Genomic DNA, 16,609 nt, shown 5'->3' on the forward strand with positions numbered 1-16,609 from the left:
TGGCAAAGATCAGAATTTACTAAGGGAAACCCCCAAAATATAATTTATACCTGGGGGACATTGGAACATTGTTCTATTTTAATGAAAAATGAAAATTGCCAGTTTGACAGATGTTTAGATATCCAATAGGTGTAGCTGACCTAGATTGAATACTTACTCAAGCTTTCCATTGACCATGATTGCAACTCTTGTGCATAAGGCATCTGCTTCTTCCATATAATGTGTCGTTAATATAGCACCACGTTCTGTTCCACTGAAACTGGAACTAATAGTGTCCCTAGAAATAAAAGTGATCAAAATTCAAATTCCCAAGCAATATTCAATGAAAAACCTCATGTACAAAAGTATTTACAAGATACTCTTTTCATTGTCAATAGAATAATTTAATTGAATTTTCTTTAAACACAACATAATATTAAGTACCTGACAGAAAACCAAAAAGACTTTTTTATGAGTCTATTTCAGACCAATACTTCCTCAAATTATTTATTATTACTTTCAGTTTTTATTTTTTTCCTTCTGTGCTTTCAAACCAAAAATATTGCATTACATTAACATTATCAGTACATCACATTCTTTCTTTCTGCTGCGGATATGAATCATTTATATTCCACATAGTCACACAAAGGAGGTGAAAGGCAAATTTTTTACACAATAATAATAAAGATACGCAAGATATCTCATTCCAAAATCCATAACTTCTAATCCAAATTCCATAATTCAAAAATATTAAACTCACATCTTGATCAAATATCCTTCAACCCCAGCCCCTCCCCCATCCCATTTGTTTCTGAAATCAAAACATGAAAATTATGGCCCAAAGTGTCCTAAAAGTTCTTCCCTCCCGTTAGATATTACTTAAGGAATGACTGTAATATTTTTTCTGTCTATGAAGAAATAACATCAAAAATGTGGTGCACACTGAATAACCCGTGTAGCGGGTTATTTTAAAGTGTGCACCACATTTTTAATGTTATTTCCAATAGACAGAAAAAATATTACAGTCATTTCTTATAATTTAATTCTAAATTCCATTTTAAACAGGAGTAAACCATTAAAAAACGTTGATGAGATCACGGTCACATGACAAAATTATGTCTATGAGCTGATAAACAAAACAATGTCAGCCAATCAGAAGACGTGTTACATCCAAAATTAAATTATATAAGAATGGAATAAAAGATATAAATAACTTGTTCAAATGTGTGTACATACCAGAGAAATCTTTTTGATTGTGGGTCCATTCCTGTAGATGGTTCATCCATTAGCACCACTTTAGGCCGACCAAGCATACTGATTATATAACTTAGCTACAATATCAAATCATAACAAAATTTAAATAATTCAATCAAAACATAAAAATCTTAAGCAACACATCTTGTGCTTGAAATAAATGCACATTTCAATAATATAACCATGTGCTACATGAATTTATGAAAAAGTCATGCCATGAAAATTACAAATCTGAATTATCTGACATATTTCTGTACATGAAAAAATATGCTTTTTCAATTTAATACAAGTAAACTCTTGCTATGCACTGATTTTTAAAGTCATTCACACATTGTATGGGCAAAATGGCATTCATGCATTCTTGAATATCAAAGTCATCGTACATGTACCTGCTTGAAATTGTACAAGAAAATCTATATCCTACAGAATTATGTTAATTTCATCATTTATGACATTTATCTTTACTCATATATTTTATGTAAGAAAAGCACAAATACAATAAACAAAAGTTGCCTATAATGTAAAAAAAATATAATTATAATAATAATAATTATCAGAACACTAATATTTTGAAACCCCTGCTTCCAGACCCTTATAAGTAGAGTGATATGCTTCTATACCAGTTTTAAAATATTAGCTGCATATGCTACTTAAAGGATGATGAGGGAAATTCTTTTTTTGAATCATTGTATTGTTTTGAATGACAACTGGAAGTTGAGATATTTTGTTCTACTCTTTAGGTGTATACATACACACAAATAGGTTTCTACAAAGGAAATTTGCTTAAAACATTTCTGAATTTATAAAATTCTATTTTTCAAATACTTAATAATCTCCTGCTCCTACTTTCAATATTTTCAAAGAACCAGTGGTATTATTAGGTTGAAAAGACTACATACCTTTCTCTTTGTACCGCCAGACAATTTTTTTGACATTTTTCCTGCATGATCCTCTAACTTTAATTCTTTTATATAACTAAAAGTAAGAACATAAGATTATTGTCTTTGTAATGGTAAATATTAGTGAAAAGTGTTATAAATAGCAAAAAATATTCCAAAAAATCTATTTTTATTTTATGAGCATTAGCCATAGCAGGAGGTTGATGATGTCATTTTTGTTTTGTTTTGCTAGTCCATAAAAAAGAAAATCTAGTTCAATAATGATATTTACGTCTTAGCTACAGTGAATCTGCTTCACACTCTATTAGTCCATTTTGAGATTTCTGAAAACGTGTCGACACCTATTCACCATTCAAAGCCATAGAATACTTATTTCAAAACTACTTATTGTTAAGTATATGTCTACAATGTGTTGTTGGGTTGATGCATCAATTATTATCATTCTTCATCTATTATTATCAAAATTTCATGTACATGCCTTAATGACCATTTATTTGCTTGTCTTTGCCATTTTTTTGTTTAACATAAGTCTAGTACCCTTATGTTTCAATATTTAAATTCTCTATGTATCACAGTCTCTTCTCAATTTTACCATTATGAACACTATATCAGGGTAGCAAAACTGGTTCCTAAAAAAGGAGGTTATCTTTTGGTCAGTTTCACTTACTAATTGATGACATTTTCTATGTCTCTTTTTGGAATGCCTCTGATGGCAGCATAAGCCCTAAGATGATCATCAAGCTGAACCAAATCCCACAATGCATCATGCTGGGGACAGTATCCAAGTACTTTAAAGGCATCTGACATGCTGGATCTTACATCGTGCCCTCCTACATGGACCTAAAATAAGTAAAATAAAAACTGAAACCATCAGTGTGTCAATTTGGACTGTGCTTAAGAGATGGAGGATTACTAACACACTGGTGCCCACTCTAGCATATATGAGGGTCTGTATAGGGGCCCTTCATTTTTATATTCTTTAATTTTTAGGTTATTTTATTCTGTTCTTTATATTTTTGCCCTTGATACTCTAATCTTTATATTTAAACATCCCATTATTCTCTATTTTTTTGTCTACTTTTCCAGCCTATTTTTCTGTAGCATTGGTCATTTTTTCTCTATTCTGTAAACCCCATTCAGACCCTCCTATATGTACATATAACCAGGTTTTTGTAAATATGATATTCAGATTAAAAAGCTTAGTTTTTCAAAATAAAGAATACATTGCTGGTAACCAAAATCTATTGTTGTTCAAAATATATTACGACACAATATTAATTTTAAGATAATTCTAATTCCAAGGTATTATGAATATATTAATAAATGTACATTCAAACTGTATCTGGCCCTCGAAAATTTTTTATGAACAAAATACATCTGATGACAGGATATTAAAAATAAATGAATCTTCCTTGAATAGTGGCATAATCCCCCAACAATATCAGCGATATAGTACTGACCTTTCCCTTCGTTGGTCCAACCTCAGCAATAACCATATTCAAGGTGGTAGTTTTTCCTGCTCCGTTAGGTCCAAGAAGTCCCAGTACTTCACCACTTTCAACAGCAAAGGATGCATTCCTAACAACCACCTTGACCTTTTCTTCTGCCTGGACCTTTTTACATCCATCTCTTTTCTGCTTCCCCCTTTTTGCAAATTCTTTTCTTAAATTTTCTACCATTACCACAGGGTACTGAAATAAAGTTGTCAAGATAAAAATCTCATGTAAAAATGAGACAGACTGAGTCCTGAAATAAAGTTGTCAAGATAAAAATCTCATGTAAACATGAGACAGACTGAGTACTGAAATAAAGTTGTCAAGATAAAAATCTCATGTAAACATGAGACAGACTGAGTACTGAAATAAAGTTGTCAAGATAAACATCTCATGTAAACATGAGACAGACTGAGCACTGAAATAAATTTGTCAAGATAAAAATCTCATGTAAACATGAGACAGAAAGAGTACTGAAATATTGTTGTCAAGATAAAAATCTCATGTAAACAGGAAACAGACTGAGTCCTTCAGAATATTTATGGTTTTTTTTTAGAGATACACAACAAATTGGTTAAATAACATATATCTATAATTTTATATTTTCTAATTCAGAGATAAAAAAAAAAATGAAATTACGAATTTTTACTAAAATTGAGCAACTAGATTCAACACATTACATCCAAATGATATGAGACGAGAACAGACTTAACCGAAAACCAATCTGGTAAACACAAATGAAGTTCCTTAATAAATTTACTTTTCAATGTGAAATTGTACCAAGTTAGTAAAATATATATAAAAGTGTTATAATCGCGAGTATTTTAAAAGGGTATTTATCAAAATTTTATGTTCCACGAAATTTTGTGTAAATCTGTATTGTATTTAATGGAAGATTATACCGATAAAAAGTATAAATTTTATTTTTGATTTTAACCAAAAAGTCATAAAATGACCCTTATCTACCCAAAGCAGTATTTGTCTCTTATATGACAGTCACAACCTTTCAGAATAATCAGGAACCAAGATGAGCACTAAAAATAGGAGATTGGAACTGATTATATATAGCTTGTATGTAAACTTTCGTCCAAAATTCACTGTTGAACCCCGTATCAAAACTGTATCGTATGCCCTTAAAGTATATTTCACCAAGTATTTTACATATTCATTAAAAGGAAGCTATGGAGGTGGCATAGAAAACATCAATTTAGAAAAAATAATTCAAAAACTTAAATTTGGTCAATTCAAAATAGCTATTCAGCAGAAATTAAAGAACCTTTGTGAGCACCAATCATCTTCTCTATGACACATCATGACAAGTTTCCTTTTTTCTCAGACTTTTTTTAAAAACACTTTCTTTTACAGGAAGAAAAAACCTTCACAAACGAGTGAGAAAAAGCTTTGAGCATGAAATATAAAAATGATGAGAAGTTGTATGATTGCCGATGAGACAAAACAATTAACGACGGACCAAATGAGGTGGATGTAAGCAACAATAGGTCACTGCATATTTTGTGTCTGGTTGTCACTCACCAACTCATTTGAATACTGGCCAGGCTGCTTAATAAAAAATAAAACAAGATGAAATTTTTTTTTTCAAAGTTTTTGTACATGTATTTATAAGAGTTACTGTTAACTTACACAGGACAAAGTTTTTATGAAACCTGAAAATAAACACTCATGCATGAAGCACACATACATTTGTACTTATTCGACCATTCATATTTAATCATGCATTCTCTTTTGTAATTCATAAATGAAAAACCATGCAGTAACTTGATACTGAAATATCCACGTTTTTCATAAAATATAGACAAGGTAAAGTAAAGAAACATGTTTGTGATTTCATGTACCTATTAAATAATATCTGAAGAAAAATGATATCAAAATTTCAAACAAACAAAAACAAAATTTTTCAAATTATATGTGTATAAATTATATGTGTATCAGGATATTATATGTGTATCAGGATATTTTCTGCAAGATTGCCATATAAACTGGCTAAATATTATGTTAAGCATTTGTGATAACATCACATTATATAATTATCAAAATAAAGAAAAAAAGTAGTTTTTTATATGAAAACACAAAACAAAAAGTTTACAAAACATGGTAGCAAAGCATGACAAGAAAAGTCAGATCACAAATTCAGGGTAAATTTTCAATGGAAGATTTTTGTAGATTGCTACAGAGATTCTTTAAATGACCTACTTAAGAATAATAGATGAAAATATCTATATTATAGTGAAGGAAAGCCCTAAAAGCAACGTGTGTATGATTTAAATTGTAGATGCAATTGTTACTTTGGTTGGGTGTTTTTTTTTTCAATCAATCTGGAGAAAATACAAGTGAAACTGTGAGCTTCTGCTCACTGATGATACCCCCGCCCAAATATTTCGGTAAACAGGAAGTTGTTGAGTGATGAATCTGAAAACGCATCACACGATATAGCTGACTTATATAAATCCTGAAACCAAATTTCAGAAATCCTTATGATGTAGTTCCTGAGAAAGATGCGACGAAAAATATTCATGGGACGGATGGACAGACGACGAACAGACAGAGGTAAAACAGTATACCCCCACTATTTTAAAGCGGGGATATAATTTAGATACAAAAATGTTTGCATCTCCCTCCATTTAAAGAACCCTTTCATGACTATGTGTAAACCCCAGAAACTGATGTGATAAATAGTAGTGTAATAAAGCAGAAGATTGACTTCACATCCAGTAGAATTTTCTGTGCAAGTTTTGTTGGTATCAGTGTGTCTGATGCAAGATAAGGTATAATGATCCCTCCTATGTCAACTCTGTAATCAATATGTGTCAATTCTGTTATTAATATGTGGCAACTATGTTATCAATATGTGTTAACTCTGTTATCAATGTGTCAACTCTGTTATTAACACACATCAACTCTGATATCAATATGTGTCAACTGTTATTAATATGAATCAACTCTGATATCAATGTGTGTCAACTCTGTGCTGTAGGTGACACACAACAATGTGATGTCTACGTAAGTAAGAACTGCTGTTAAAACAACTGACAAATAAGGAAGTCAATAAAAACTTATTGAACCACCAGTCTGTGGAATGTGCTAATCATAAACAATTAAGATCAAAATTAATTTGAAAGGTGAGTTTATAACTACAGAAACATTAAAATCCGTGTTTTCATCAAACAATAAATACCTTTACCAATTTTTCCAATTCTGCCCAGCAAACCTAATGACCATTGTAATGTTAAAGAATTGGAATGTCTAGTAAGGTATCATACTTCAACTGGCAATAGACATTCTTAAATATTGATATGCCAAATGTACAACTCTCTAAATCAAGAAGATTACAGAAAAATAACATATATTTGGTTGTCAGTAAAAATAAAGTTTAATGATTTTTTTAAGATCTAAGAAAAAAGATCCTATCAAATTCGATGAAAAAGGTCTTCTTGATTATGGTGAATACTTTACTAAAAAAAAAAGGTTGAAACTGAATAAACTACAAGATACTTGTGCAAATAATAAATATTTACTTTCCAGTCAATTTAAAAAACTTATTAGCATTGTTCTTATATCATAGGTTTATTATTATTTGGGTTGCTGCCTCACTAATGTATAGTCCCCACATCTCCTTTTTTCAAAGTTGTAAAAAAAAATGATAGTTTATAGAAATTTAAACTGCTGCTAAATAACAAGATTCTTTAACTTAATGCTTTATTAATAAATAAATTTATTTCAATTGAGATTGCAAAAAAATTTCCGGCATTAATAATTATACTAAAATGTCAAAGAAAACAAAATATGTTCTACAGCCTAAGAAAAATCCTAAATTGGAAATCTTCCATTTATTTTTAATTTTAGTTTCTTGTGTATAATTTGGAGTTTAGTATGACGTCCATTATCAGTGAACTAGTATACATATTTGTTTAGGGGCCAGCTGAAGGACGCCTCTGGGTGCGGGAGTTTCTCGTTGCATTGAAGACCCATTGGTGGCCTTCGGCTGTTGTCTGCTCTATGGTCGGGTTGTTGTCTCTTTGACACATTCCCCATTTCCATTCTCAATTTTATAGGTTTGAAAACTTACCATCTATGAAGGTTGAACAGAGTGGGTATAAGCACAAAAAAACAAGAAATTCATTTAACGATGAAAAAAAATACAAATAATGGCTTACAAATTGCTTTTTGCCAATTTGCACAAACCACTGAATAATGAGCTTCAAGCATAAAAATTGCAAACCCGTTACAACCCTCATCTATGAAACACATACATTTATTTTATAAAAATTTGCACTTATTGTTCATGTTGTTAAGCAAATTGCTAACAAAAACAAACCTGGCTCATTTCTCTTGTCTGTAAAGCTTTAACCCTTTGTCTTTCCTCTGCAACATCTTCATCTTCATCTTCTATAATGTCCGAATTTTCTGTATCCACCTCGTTACTATTTTTTTTACTGATACACGGTAATGCATCTTGAATTTCACCTCCTGTTTTACGGACGTCAAGAATTCTCAGTAACATAATATACAACGGTATCTCTACAAATGGCTGTAATTAACAAAATATATAATTTAACGACTGTTCCATTTTTTTTTTAAAACATACAATGTACGTAGGCTCTAACCACACCCTTTAATGAAGTCCACTCAAGCATGAAATAAAGGTCATAGTGATGCAATGTTTATGCAAAATTAGCCAAATGGAGAACTTACTATAGGCTGATATAGGTAAATCTATTTTCTTCAACTAGATTCATTGTAGACATAACAATGAAATTGATGTTCAAATTCTTTTACAAATGAAGATACCATTTAAACATGACAATAATGATGACTATAAATATAAATACCTACCCACAGTATAGGTAAGAGTATGTTGGACTCCCACTTAAAATATTCTTCAAATGTAATGTCCTGTCCATTTCCAAGCAAACTTGTTCGATACACCTTAAAAATAATTACAAAAAGACTCTATACATCTTTAAACTAGTAACTAGACACAGTGTTCTCCCCAGAGCCTTTTAGCATCATGGTAATGTGATGCTATATTTCTTAAATGTGATGCTATCTGACTTGATTGTCTTATAGAGTGTTTTATGGATGTGATTCTATAATTTTAGAAACAAGATGGTATTTCAAATTTTCCTGTTTACCAGGATGCTATATGAAATATCTAGGGAGAACACTGAACTGACAGTAATAACAATACAAACTTGGAAAACTTAAAAGATGTAAAATACTAATACTATGTATTATATAAATGAAGCTTTTTTGATTAACTGTTTATTTCCTAGTTTTTCATGAAACTTATTGTTTCTTTTCCTACTGCTCATATCTATTGCAACATCTTCCTCATTGTCAGTGTTTTTTACTGCAACCAGACGAGTATTGACATTACCACATGTATCATTTGTCTGGCATGATAATTCATAGTTCACATAAAGAATAGTTAATCAAATTTGTGATTTTTGTACTGTTCACAGATACTCATATATTGTTATCATTGAATATGACAATAATACTTTGTAATGTAGAAAACAGACAACAAATACAGAAAGAATTGATTTCTATGTTGGTGATTTTAATACTGCTAATCTTATTTACCCTTTCACATGTGTCATACAATATGTGGATAAAACTTGCCAAAAAATATAAAAAAAAAAAACTTTCCCAGATATGAATAAAAGGAGTTTAGGAGTTATTGTCAAAAAAACAAAGAGAGATACCATATTCTCTTGAGACCTAAAGAATGAGAACTTACTCTGTGAATCCCTCAATATCTACAACATCCTGATTGATTAGAACCTTTCTCTAATTCTGTATGCATTTAAACCAGTTCTAACTGAATTGATAATTTTGATAAACAACAAATTGATCAAATTTAACTTCTGTAATTTCCCACCATATTCATTCTGAATATTGCACTCAGCATTGTCAATTACTTAATTTATAGAGAAACAGATTTTACCACTTTACCCTGTTGACTCCAATATTCATCTAATCTCCAGTTAATATTGCATTTTAAAAAGATTGAAAATTTAACTACCTGTATCTCAGGTGGATAAATCATGCAATCAACATGGTGGGTAAAAATCTATGTTATTGAACCCTAAGTAACTAGAGTACTATATAATGATATATTTATGGTCCCTTGGGTTAAAGAAAACAACTTTCTACTGTCATTTTTTGTGTGATAGTATTGATTAAAACTGTAAATAAATCATTCTTCAGTCCTGAACACAATATTATCAAAATCAAATGTCAAACAAACCAATTCAGAAATTTAACTTCTATCATCATAAACAATGTTGCACAAACGACATCCAGACAAAACAGTATGTACAAAACATTGATATTCTAATAGTGCTACGTTATTTCTTAATTGTTTAATTGTTGTCCAGTGTTAATGATTATCAATAAATTCAGCTCCTTTTTAACTCTGCTTCTCTAAAAGCCTTTGCCAATTACTGATTCCAACTGGCTAAATACATTTACAAGTTACAGTTTAAAATAATTGTCTTCAATTAATTAACAGATATATATAATCTTATGCAAATCATATACACAGCAAGTAGTATCATCTACCAATTTGAACACAAATGTTGAAGAAAAAATGAATAATGTTTTCATTTGTAGGCAAATGATTAAAAAAGGATTACCAAAAATACAGAACTCTAAGGTAGATATAATGAAAGAACCTTAGTGAGCGCGCTCACATACCCCACGTCCCCACATTGTCATTGGAGAAATAAAATAAGTGTAAGAAAAAAAAATTGTATCAGAAAAAAAAATTGAATCATAATTTCCTGTCAATATGCACATCTACATAGTATGTCCTTATTATCTACACAATTTCATGAAACTCTGTTGTGTGGTTTGAGAGGAGTTGCGATGACAAAAGGTTGCAGTAGTATATTGAGCAAATAAGTTCAAAGGGGCGTAACTCCTGGAAAATAAATTGAATCGTAATTTCCTGTCGATATGCACATCTACGTAGTATGTCCTTATTATCTGAAAAGGTTCAATGAAATTCTTTTGTGTGGTTTGAGAAGAGTTGCGAAGACAAACTGTTGCAGTAGTACATTAAAGTAAATAAGTTCAAAGGGGCATAACTCCTAGAAAAAGAATTGAATCGTAATTTCCTGTTGATATACTACAAAGTATGTCCTTATTATCTAAAAAGGTTTCTTGAAATTCTGTTGTGTGGTTTGAGAGGAGTTGCGATGACAAGAAACAGGACTGACGGACTGACGGACGGACGGACAGACGGACGGACGGACGGACAGACAGACAGACGGACGGACAGATGGACGGACGGACAGACGGACGGACAGACAGACGGGTCAAAAACATTATACCCTCCGCAACTCGTTGCATGGGGTATACAAATGGGGAAGTCCATAAAACCTGGCAAGACCAAATACGACTATAACAAACAATGGTATAGATAGACAACAACTGTCATATTCCTGACTTGGTAGAGCCATTTTTTCTAAGAAAATGGTGGATTAAACCTGGTTTTATAGCTAGCTAAACCTCCCACTGGTATGACAGTTGTTAATAATTCCATTAATGTAATACATATATGAACTTTGGCATCATCCAAATTTCCTTGTTCTGTTTGCGACAGTAAGTTTGCAAATTCAAATGATCTGGCACTTTATTTCATTATAATCTAATCTATGTATGACTTACCCTATCAATATAATAAATGCCTCCAAATACTTTGTAAGGTGGCAGAAGCATAACAAAGATGTAGTGCATGATCCTGGCTGGAATCTCTCCTGAAATCATGTCAACTAAGCTGACAGCTAAGTATGGAATAAAAGATATCTGAAAATAAAATATGTCAATTCATTTAGGAAAACAGTCTAGCAAAAATTCTCTTTTGTTCTTACCAGTACATGGTTTAAATAATAGGTCCTTATCAAAAATTTTAAGAATAATTATGTAATTGTTCAAAACCTTTAGCTGTGGTTATTAGAAAAACAAGAATGTGTCCATAGTACACGGATGCCCCACTTGCACTATCATTTTCTATGTTCAGTGGACCATGAAATTGGGGTCAAAACTCTAATTTGACATTAAAATTAGAAAGATCGTATCATAGGGAACATGTGTACTAAGTTTCAAGTTGATTGGACTCCAACTTTATCAAAATCTACCTTGACCAAAAACTTTAACCTGAAGCGGGACAGACGGACAGATGAACAAACAGACGAACGAACCAACAAACGAATGGACACACAGACGAACGAACGAACAAACGAATGGACACACAGACTAAAAAACATAAGGCCCCTCTACTATCGTAGGTAGGGCATAAAAACACACAAAATGTGACCATAATCTGCATACTAAGCATGATTTTTGGCCTCAGTGCTTCTGAATTTTGTCAAACAAAAGTTGCATTGTTGATAAAACTCATTATTTTGAATCAAATTTTGTACAATGTCAAATTTCTTGTTTCAATCTGAATTAAAAACTATCTTGTAAAACTAACATCTTGCCCTGCAGTCATAAAAAGTTTGAGGATCATTTTCACACTCAAGACTCAAATGATCAAAATACTGGATTTAGTGTTTCCAGCACAAAGTTTGTGCGCCAAGTACGGAGTTAAGTTTTATGACACAGAAGAAAGGTGCGGGGCAAAAAAATTTCAAAACAAAATAAAAAAAAAAAAAAAAGAAACTTGAAACAACTCGCATTAACAATATATAAATTTGGTTCAGCCTGACAATATATTAATATTTTAATTTAAATTTAATATACTTACAAAAAAGTAGAGAACAGTCAATGATGATTGACAGGTCTCAAAGTTGTCAAATAAAAACTGAAAGATGTAAACAAACAGTGTTGAGGATGGTATAACTGTCAGGAATAGAAGAACAAGAGAAAAAATAGCACCACCTGGCTTCAAACTGTCAACCTGAAAATATAACAAAAAAAATGTCTTTGATTAAATTAAAATTTTTATACCTAAACATTTCAAAAATGTAATTTACATGTATATTAATCTAATACCTTTCTTTCATACCATTCTTTGTGGTTTAGAAAATGAGCATATATCCACGTCATTTCAACTTTGGTGGATAGTTGTCTCATTGAAAATTATACCACATCTCCTACTTTTTATATTGGATATTTTCAATCAAATGTAAAGAAATATTTTTTCAGATTATAGATAACTTCTGTTTGGCCAATACAAATGTCAAATGAATGTCATTTTTAAATTATCTACCCTTAATCACAAACTAATACATTGACCCCGATTTCTGACTCTGTCAAAGCGAGACAAAAAACTGTTACGATATCACATGTATGGTTTGACGCTGATTTTCTTTTATAAATACCTACCACTTTTGATTTTGACAACAATGTGGATTCATTTATTATTGTGTGTAATAATATTCATGAAAAATAGTTATTTGTGGATACTTGACCTTGTGTTTTTGTTAGATTCTGCATACCATCCTATATATGATATCCTGTATTTTGTTGAGTTCATGGTATATATATACCCAGGAAATCCACAAAGATTAGTACAATACTGAATCCACTATATGATAGATAATTATGTTTTTATGATACACCCTCTATATAACATATCTGTATAGCAGCTGTCAGAATTACACAAAATACTGCCGGGATACAGAACTTATACACATGCACCACCATATTATAGATAATTATGTTTTTATGATATACCCTCTACATAACATACCTGTATAGCAACTGTGAGAATTACACAAAATACTGCCGGGATACAGAACTTGCAGACATCAATAAAAAAGTTAGATAACCAGTAAACACCAAACGGTACACCTGCTGTTCTCAACTGACTTCTGATCTTAAACTGAAATAAAACATTTTCAACTGTAATTGCAACAAATATAACATCTAAAACTCCATAAAAAATAACACAAATACTAGTTGTAAATGAAATAAAATGCACTAAAAATAAAGTCCAGATCAACATTTCATAAAACATATTTTCTATAAAGGAATTCCTAGTTGTGACATCATGAATTAGGTTTATAAATGCATATATATGTTTGTTGCATTAAGGTATGATTGCAATTGAGAAAACTATCCTCCAAACACAAAGGACAAGAACGTACATCACCAGAGAGGTCACAGTAGGACCTTCAACAATAAGCAAATCCAATACAGTATAGCAAGCTCAATACCTGCAGTTACTGAAAGATAGTTCAAAGCCTTATTATATCTAATTAATTGACCATGTTTTCACAGAATAAAATATCAACCAGCACACCTCCAATGTATTTATCTTGATAATCAGTCTGGAATAAGCATGACCTTGAGTAAAACTAAAATATGCATGACCTTGAGCAAAACTAAAATATATAAGTATTGACAGGATGCAGAACATAAATGTTAATAACTGGATAGCAGTAGTTTCTCAATTAAAAATTTTGCCCACTAACCTCTACTTTTCTTTTCATAATTTTATTACATACTGTTTAAAAAGCCATTTTTTGAAAATCTTATAAAATCCTTGTTATTTTTTCATAGTTTTTAAAAGAAGGTGCCAATGTTAAATGTATGAAAAATCTAGAGAGAATCATTTCCCGCCAAATTTTCAATTGACTATTTTTCAAAAACAAGGACAAAGACCTTTAACATTTTGTCTGCTTTCTAAGTTTTGTTATTTATATACTATTATTTTATAACAGTCTTTTTAAAAACTTGTTATTTTGAAACAGAGGAGCGAACATCCTTAAGTTATGTATTTGACTATTTTAAATAATATCGATGCTAGTAGGACCTGACAGCCAACATTGGAATAATCTTAAATTACCTGTCTATCTTTGACTAGATCAACGGCAAAACCTGGTGGCACAACAACAAAAGCAATGGCCACCAAAATAACAGATGAGAATGCATTGTTGTTGTATGTTAGTTTATTTGAAGGTTTCCACAATGGCAGACTAGCAGCAGATATTGTGTTCCTTGTTCCATTCACCAAGGCTGTTGCCATGGAGAGAAGACTGTTACTCATCAGAAGTATGACAGAAGGTATACTGTGTGTAGCTTTACTATTATACAGAATACTGTATCCAACATTGCTGATCTGAAAAATAGGGGAAAGGGTTTTACATTGGGAGACATGAATTTTTACTTCAATTTTTTTTTAACCTTTTCCAGTGGAGACAAAATTGTATGATCTCTAAATAGTCTATTTATCAATTACTATTACACACTTTAAACAAAAGATGTTTCCCTTTGGAAATTGTAGACAATTGGTTCTAAACAGACAAAATAGGATGCTAACCATGCACAGCATTATAAGTTAAAAGTGATATATAGCAGTGATCGGGAAGGACGTGCGCCATGCGCCAATTGCGCTTATCGACCAGAAATGGCGCATAGAGTGACAAATGTAAGCGCCAGCGTGGTGCATGATATTTTTCACTTCGTTTTGAAACTTAGAGATATCGTCAAATGGATTTCCGATCGTATTTCGTGCCGCCATGTGTGAGTACACAACTGTGTAGTGTTTACTCCAATGATAGGAGCACCTATATATTTTTGGGACGTCTCGGGTGTTTTCCTATGGTAAAAATAGCAACATGCGGCATGACTGATTACCCAAAAACGTTATTAACCATCGTTCATGATATAATTTTTTATAAACAACTTTAAATTTGTGAAAATTGGCTAGTACAGGCGAGAATTCTTCTCTAATTATAATCTTTTAAGTAAGCTTGCTATTATTTCGATTGAAAAACCCAAAAGCCTTTTTATGAATAGTATAGTATTTGTCTCCATAAAAGGGGCTTAACTGTCCTTGTCAATTTTTTTGGTCTTTGGCTCGTTTTGACATTTTGTAAACATGCCTTCAGCGAATTGTTGTTGTGTCTTATCAATTAACGTTGCTCTCTACTGTTATTCTTGTCATCGTGATGAAGTAATAATAATACAAGTGCAGAGGAAATGCCAGAAACGTCCTCTAATACGGAACGCCTGGAATAAGTATGGTATCGACGAAGACCCAAATTTAATGTAAAAAAAACATGAACATGAACAAGGGAACAGTACCAGTTTTAACATTGTAAATAAAGGTTATCATAAATATTGCCCGGTTTGGAAGAAGTTATTGTATATTCATTGAAATTGAAATTACAAAATCACAGGAACAATATCCATGATATTAATTAGAATCATACTTGTAAGTACAGTGAAATATACACTTTTTTAATTTTTTTTTTTAATGTAAACGAATGGCCCACTCATTTGACAACATGGCCCATTAATTCTAAAAATGGCCCATTGAATTTATTTTTGGGGGGCCCTGGGCCCATAGAGAAAAAATCCTTCCAGATCACTGGCGTCTTAAAAAATTGAAAAGTTTGAAAGTGAATTTAAATGTACCAGGTTGATTCTCCACTTTTTACATATATTTGGATTTGACTTAATAAAATAAAGTTTATATATTAGCTGTTTCAAAGCTCTGATTTTTTCCATCAAATTTCTTTTGAAAATTAGAAAAATGCAAAAAATAGAAACAATGTATGATGATGAGTGTTTTAAATCCCTCTTTATTCATATACATACTGCACTAGCTGCTACAGTGAGATTCTTTAAATCTATTCCAAAGTTTGAAGTAGTGTCTACAATCTCAGATGAGTTTGTAAAAGTTTTTGTTTCAAACATGCTCCTAAAAATCTGAAGGAAAGCATTCCCAGTAGTTGTTCCTGAAATTCAGAATGTAATTTGACTATTATATCAAAGCAATATTTCAGACCTTCAATACATATTGCTCCGTAATACAAATTATATAATGTACTAAAACATGTTTTGCTACTGTATTTCTTCCTACTACTCAATCTAACTTTGTTCAAACTTGATATAATATCCACTGGCTGTCCCTGTTATCTTGAACTAACGTCATTTGTTCCCACAGAAAATCAACGAAATACACATGATGAGAAGGCAAAATTGTGATTAAGAAATAACTGCAAA

General features: G+C 31.4%; 1 protein-coding gene across 1 annotated transcript in view; it reads right to left on the reverse strand.

Moving 5' to 3' along the window:
• The window catches only part of LOC127709898 (cholesterol transporter ABCA5-like), a 62,833-nt gene that overhangs the window by 6,336 nt on the left and 39,888 nt on the right, over nucleotides 1–16,609 (reverse strand). Inside the window, exons 19-30 of the mRNA XM_052215582.1 lie at nucleotides 16,202–16,341; nucleotides 14,445–14,717; nucleotides 13,347–13,478; nucleotides 12,399–12,551; nucleotides 11,318–11,455; nucleotides 8,477–8,569; nucleotides 7,959–8,171; nucleotides 3,593–3,823; nucleotides 2,800–2,972; nucleotides 2,133–2,208; nucleotides 1,216–1,310; nucleotides 158–277 (exon numbers count right to left, since the gene is read on the reverse strand). Of these exons, the coding sequence (XP_052071542.1) occupies nucleotides 158–277; nucleotides 1,216–1,310; nucleotides 2,133–2,208; nucleotides 2,800–2,972; nucleotides 3,593–3,823; nucleotides 7,959–8,171; nucleotides 8,477–8,569; nucleotides 11,318–11,455; nucleotides 12,399–12,551; nucleotides 13,347–13,478; nucleotides 14,445–14,717; nucleotides 16,202–16,341 (1,837 nt within the window). The remainder of the gene's footprint in view (nucleotides 1–157; nucleotides 278–1,215; nucleotides 1,311–2,132; nucleotides 2,209–2,799; nucleotides 2,973–3,592; nucleotides 3,824–7,958; nucleotides 8,172–8,476; nucleotides 8,570–11,317; nucleotides 11,456–12,398; nucleotides 12,552–13,346; nucleotides 13,479–14,444; nucleotides 14,718–16,201; nucleotides 16,342–16,609) is intronic.

The sequence above is a fragment of the Mytilus californianus genome, unplaced genomic scaffold (genome assembly GCF_021869535.1).
Source record: "Mytilus californianus isolate M0D057914Y unplaced genomic scaffold, xbMytCali1.0.p SCAF_7, whole genome shotgun sequence".
NCBI lineage: Eukaryota > Metazoa > Mollusca > Bivalvia > Mytilida > Mytilidae > Mytilus > Mytilus californianus.